Raw genomic sequence first — 6,000 nt, 5'->3', positions numbered from 1 at the left:
TGGCGGTGGCTGTGGCCTCGCGCTGACTGGCTCTGAAACTCTGTTGCCCTGGGTTACTCACAGATGCAGCCGCTGGCCTGACGTCATTGGTGGGCGGAAACCCTTTGCGCGCGAGGCTTGTCTGCCCCGCCCCGTTAGCTGGCTTCCGATCGGGCCAATGGGAAGGCGCGATGGGCGGGGCCTGTGCCGCGTCCTTCCAATGAGAAGGGGGCGGTCGGTTCGGCCGCGGTACTATGGGCGGGAGGGGGAATAGCTCGCGCCCTCTAGGCCCATGAGCCCGCCCGGGGGCGGGGCAGTTCTGGGTGGGGGCAGGAGGTTGGCGCGAAGGAAGGGGGATGGGGCAGGTTGGGGCAGTTCTGGGAGGGGAGGGGGCGGGGCAGGAGGTTGGCGTGGGGGGTGGGGCGGTAGTGTGGGGGGAGGGGCAGGAGGTTGGCGTGGGGGTGGGGCGGTTGTGGGGGAGGGGCAGGAGGTTGGCGTGGGGGGATGGGGCGGTTGTGTGTGTTGGGGGGGCAGGAGGTTGGCGTGGGGGGTGGGGCGGCTGTGTGGGGGGGGCAGGAGGTTGGCGTGGGGGGTGGGGCAGTTGTGTGGGGGGAGGAGCAGGAGGTTGGCGTGGGGGGTGGGGCAGTTGTGGGGGAAGGGGCAGGAGGTTGGGGTGGGGTGGTTGTGTGGGGGGAGGGGCAGGAGGTTGGTGTGGGGGGTGGGGCAGTTGTGTGTGGGGGAGGGGCAGGAGGTTGGCGTAGGGGGTGGGGCAGTTGTGGGGGGAGGGGCAGGAGGTTGGGGTGGGGTGGTTGTGTGGGGGGAGGGGCAGGAGGTTGGCGTGGGGGGTGGGGCGGTTGTGGGGGAAGGGGCAGGAGGTTGGCTTGGGGGGTGGGGCGGTTGTGGGGGGGAGGGGCAGGAGGTTGGGGTGGGGTGGTTGTGTGGGGGGAGGGGCAGGAGATTGGCGTCGGGGGTGGGGCGGTTGTGTGGGGGCGATGAAGGGGCAGGAGGTGGCGTGGGGTGGTTGTGGGGAGGAGGGGCGGGAGGTTGGCGTGGGGCGGTTGTGGGGGCTGGGAAGGGGCAGGAGGTTGGAGCGGGGGGTGGGGCGGTTGTTTGGGGGGGAGGGACAGGAGGTTGGAGCGGGGGTGGGGCGGGTCGCTGGTGGAGGCGGGAGTCCCCCGCAGGGCGCCCCGCCCCGCCCCGGCGCTGGCCCAGGGGAGGGGCCGAGGGGCGGGGCCAGGCCCGCCGCTGGCCCCGCCCCCCGGAGGTGCGGCGGCTGCGGTGGCGGGCGCTGCGGTGCGGTGGCGGCGCGGGGCAGGGCGCAGAGGACAGGGGCAGCCGCCGGCTCAGCATGGGTCCGTCCGGCCCCGTCCCGGGAGAGAGGCGGCGCCAGCCCAGGGCGGCGGCCGCGGGGGAGGCGCAGCGCGGAGCGGGGGCCCGCGGCGCCGGCAGGTGCTAGGTGCGGGGCGTGTGCCGCCGAGCCGCGCTGCTTGGCCGCTCTCGGCTCGCCTGCGCTGGCCGCCACTTCTGCCCAGTCGGCGAAGCAGGCGGCGGGATCCGCCAGTCCCGGGCCGGGAGCCGGCCGCTGCCAGGTGCGTGCGGCCGGAGCATGCCCGCCTGGGCTCCGCCGCCCTGCCGCCCACCTGCCGGGGAGCGGGCCGCCCAGCCGTGAGGAGCCGGCCGCCGCGCCCTGCCCTCGCCGCCTCTCCGTGCCCAGGGCAGGCGGAGCCGGGCTCAGCGCGCAGGCTGCCCTGTTACTTGCCCCGCTGGCCGCTGGGATCCCCGGACTTGCCCGCAGCCTTCCCGTTGCCCGTCCGGCAGGGCTCCGCTGCCGCTCGCCGCCCGGGCTCCCGAGCATCTGTTGCTGACTGAACAGCCTCCCTCGCTCCCCAGCCTGGCCCCGATGGATGCAGCCGCCCTCGCCGGCCCCCGCCCGCCATGCGCCTCTGGCTGAGCCCCCCGGCACTGGGGCCGTTCCGTGCGGGGGAGCTCCGCGCCCCTCCCTGCCTCGGGAGCCCCCATCGTGCAGCCCCCCATCTGAGCTCTCGCGTTACACTGCTGCGGGCTGCCATGGGGCTGGGGCCAGCTGCCTCCTAGGTGCCGGCGCTCGGCTTCGGACTGCTGTGCGTCCTCTCCCCGCTGCCGGGCCTCTTCTCCCCGCCCCGCTGCACTCCAGGGTCGGCCCGGGGGCTGGCGTCCTCCCCCGCCCCTGCCTCTCCCGTGAGCGCTCGCCCCGGTCGGCTCCCCGCCGTCTCTCCCTCTCCCCGGCCGTGCGGAACCCTGCCGTGACTCCGCGGGGGAGGCGGAGCGGGGGGAACATGGAAGAGAAGCGGCAGGCGCATCAGGTTGAAATCGACCCGGATTTTGAACCCCAGAGCCGGCCCCGTTCCTGCACCTGGCCGCTGCCTCACCCCGACTTCCCCGGGGAGGAGGAGGACGGAGGCGCGGCGGCAGCCGGTGGCTCCCGGGCTCCCGCGGCCGGCGGAGCGGCAGAGGGCTCGGAGAACACGGGAGCCGTGGCGGATCGCAAAGCCGCTTCGGCGCTGCCTTCGCTGGGGGCGGATGTTGGACAGCTCCGCAAGGCGAAGAACTCGCGGCGCAATGCCTGGGGCAACCTGTCCTACGCGGACCTCATCACCAAGGCCATCGAGAGCTCCCCGGAGAAGCGGCTCACCTTGTCCCAGATCTACGACTGGATGGTCAGATACGTCCCCTACTTTAAGGATAAAGGAGACAGCAACAGCTCTGCCGGCTGGAAGGTACGTACAGCCCCCGCCTGGGGCCAGAGCGGTGCCCGCGCCTCCCTGCCCCCAGGCGCCAGCCAAGTTTAATTTAAATCCCTGTGTGCGACCAGAGAGGCTGCGTTGAATTAATCTGTGTGGTCAGGGGCTGCGCTTGCAGCTGCCCATTTCCAAGCGGGGAGCGGACAAGTTTCTCTCTCTGTACCATCAGAAATACCTGCTAGGTCCCTGCTTGTGAGCGGAGTTTCATTAAGGCGATGCATGTGGTCAGAGGCTGGGGCCATATCAGTGCATGTGTGGTTAGGGGACGGGCAGCTTGATCTATTTGACCAGAGCTCTGGTTTTACCTGGAGCTGGGCTGGGAGAGATTTCCCATCCACATTTGTGCATCTGCATACAGGGGAGCAGCAAGTTTTCCCAGCTTCTCTAGGGTGGGAGAGAGAAGAGGTTCCTGTTGCCTTGTGTGTGTTAGCAGGGAGATCCCTACCGGGCTAACTTGTCTACAGCAGCTCCCGTTCACCTGTTCACCCATTTTGAATGGCCCTCCCCCTTCCTGAAAGCTGGCGAGGGATCATTCTCGCACTGAGTTCTTGCTGCCGCTGTGTTATAACTGCCCGTGCACCTGCCCCCCTGGAAAGGACCCTGGGCAGCAGAAGCAGGGAGGTGCTTGTGTGTGCAGGACTCTGTCTCCTGCTGGTGTTAATTGAAACCTGATTCAGATGAATGACACCAGAGATTTGCCCCTTCCCTCCCTTTTTTCCATGTGGTTATGTTATACATCTTTGTTCTTGGGTTGCATTTTAGAGGAAGGAGTCTGAGAACAAGAGGTCTGGGGGAGAGGGGAGAAATCCATGTCTACTTTATCGCATGAGAAGTGACTGGCTCACCTCTTTCAGATGCTGGCCGGGCTAGTGGCCAGCAGAGCTGGAGTCAGACATGTGACAGCGGTCTTGGCTCCCGGTCTGTCAGGATAAAAATTGGTGCTGTGCTGTAAGCCGTCTTTGCCTGCCACACGTGAGCATTGGAGCATTATTAATTACAGTGCTGCCAATCCCCAGCACTGTGGTGCGAGCGAGTGAGTATGGGGAGGTTACATGGACAATTGGGATTTGCCCAGCAGCATAATGTGCTTCTGTTGTGTGGTCAGTAAAGTGAGATTAGGGGAGTCCCGTCCTACAGTTGGAGAGCTAAATTTGCCTGGTTTGCCCAGAGAGATGTCGCCTTGCTAATTGTCTGACGGCAGCGAGGCAGACGGCTCTCCACAGACAGGTGAGCTCCAGAGAAATGGCTTTGTGAGGCTCCTTTCGCTGTACATGTGTGAGTCTTGGGCAGATCAGGATTTAACTCTTGCAGCGTGGTGAGGGGAAAGTAGGCACAGAGGTCTTTCCCCTCGGAAGGTGCTGTGCTTCCCTCCCCTCATGTGCGCGCACACAGCCCTCTGCTCTCTGGATTTGGTTTCACTGGCAGGCTGTTGCCTTTGGTTTGTTAAATATTTCTGTCAGCACCCATCGATTCCCCTCTTACTGTGTTTTCCCGTGGAGCTGTTACACGGGCACTCCTGGAGCCAAGCGGTGGGGGAGAGGCTGTGCTGAGCTCAGTCGCACCTGCCAGCGGAGGCGTTGTCTCTGTCACAGCACCCTGCCCAGTCGGAAAGGGCACTTTTACAAAATGACTGCCACTTGGAGACACACCTCATGTTAGCAACACTTGGCAGAGCGGAGCGATTGCCTTGTGTCTAGATGGTGTCCATAAACTAGGAGGTGGTTTCCCTTAACCCCTCCCCTAAACCCTGTCACCTCCAGTGTGATTAGTGGGTAACAAGCAGTGTGTTCATTAATACCAGGGCTGCTGTGGGATATGGGCCAAACTCTGTCCTGGCATTAGCGAACCCAGCTCCCATTGGGGTCAGGAGGAGCTGTGCCCATTTCTGTCCGTGCTGAGCCTACCCCCGCTTCCCCCTAATGACTTGGAGGCGGGCCTGCTCCGTCCCCAGGGGATGTCCCTGGCTGCTGTGAGACCTTTGTGAAGAACTAACTCCAGCAGCGTAGGTGTGCAGATAGTATGGTGGTCACTTGTATTAGCAAAGTCCCTGAGGTCCCCACTGAGAACATGCCCCATTGTGCTAGGGGTTGCGTAGATGGGCTCTGCCCCAGAGAGCTTATGCTTTACGTAGCCATGACAGACAAAAGGAGAATTGTTATCCCCACCCTCCAGAGAGAGGCAGTGACTTGCTCACGCTGGTACACGGAGTGTGTAGCAGAGCCCGGAATCAAACTTAGATCTCCTGAGTCCCAGTCCAGTGCTTTAACCTCAGGGCTATCCTCATGGAGAAGGAGCCTAAATAGAACAGAGGAGAATGAGACCATTTTACAGACACGTGCCCAGTAGAAGCTTCCACTGTAAAGAAGAAAATTGTAGCTGAATTAGTACGTGGGGCACTCTGACCAAAGAACACATGAAATCAGTGCTTAGGGACTGGTGGCAGACACACCCACTGAAGTATCAAGGGACTGGGAGGGGCCAGAGACAGCACAAGGTGGCTGGGAAAATGTGTCCCACACTGGAAAGGTGTCTGAGTGGTAGTCATTTAGAGAGCCACAAAATTCCATCACTGGAGGTTGTGAGTGCTGGGCTTCCTTGGGGAACTGAAATGTTATTGGGTGCTCTTAGGCAGCTGCCACGTTCCACCCCAGAGGTGGTTGCATTTCAGTAGTGGGTAAAGAGATTCCCTTCCTATCCCTTGTCAGCTCTCTGGGATGTTGTGTTATTTAACGAGTGTAAAAAATGCTGTATGATCTCCAGATATATGGTCTCCTGGAAGGATAAAGGATTCTTGTTATTGCTGTGGTGGGAGGGGAGAAGGGGGCTTGGGGAGGGTGGGATCAGTGGTGAGGGGTGGGCAAGTTTGCAAACTATGACCTCACTAGAAGGAGACTGAGAGGGTTGAGGATTCAGATGAGCACAGTGGAAGAGCCTTGGCAAGGGCACTCCACAAACCACCAGGGTGGAGCCGGTAATAGGGCTGGGCTTGCAACCGTGAAGTCGGGATGAGCAGCAGCTTTGGCCTTGCAGCAGTAAGGGCTTGAATGTGGCTGTTGCTTTCGCAGCCCAGCCTCGGACAGGGTGAGTGCTAAGGGGTTTCCTGTCTGGAGAGCAGGTGTGTCAGAACTGGGACCATCCCCAGCATTCCCTCCAGTGCACCTTGTTGTCTGTACGTCACGGCCCCGCTGCAGCCCACGGCTAAGAGACCAGACAACTTCATAGCATGATGGGCTGGTGCTGC

The 6,000-nt window shown here is 62.9% G+C and overlaps 1 protein-coding gene across 1 annotated transcript in view; it reads left to right on the top strand.

The window, feature by feature from the left end:
- Window positions 1-1,258: 1,258 nt before the first annotated feature.
- FOXO6 (forkhead box O6) overlaps window positions 1,259-6,000 on the top strand; it is a 96,629-nt gene continuing 91,887 nt past the window's right edge. The window contains exon 1 of the mRNA XM_037881921.2: window positions 1,259-2,735. Coding sequence (XP_037737849.1) covers window positions 1,884-2,735 — 852 coding nt within the window. The 5' untranslated portion in view covers window positions 1,259-1,883. The remainder of the gene's footprint in view (window positions 2,736-6,000) is intronic.

Source organism: Chelonia mydas, chromosome 19 (genome assembly GCF_015237465.2).
Source record: "Chelonia mydas isolate rCheMyd1 chromosome 19, rCheMyd1.pri.v2, whole genome shotgun sequence".
In the NCBI taxonomy this organism is placed as follows: domain Eukaryota; kingdom Metazoa; phylum Chordata; order Testudines; family Cheloniidae; genus Chelonia; species Chelonia mydas.
This window is presented reverse-complemented; position numbering and strand designations above follow the sequence as displayed.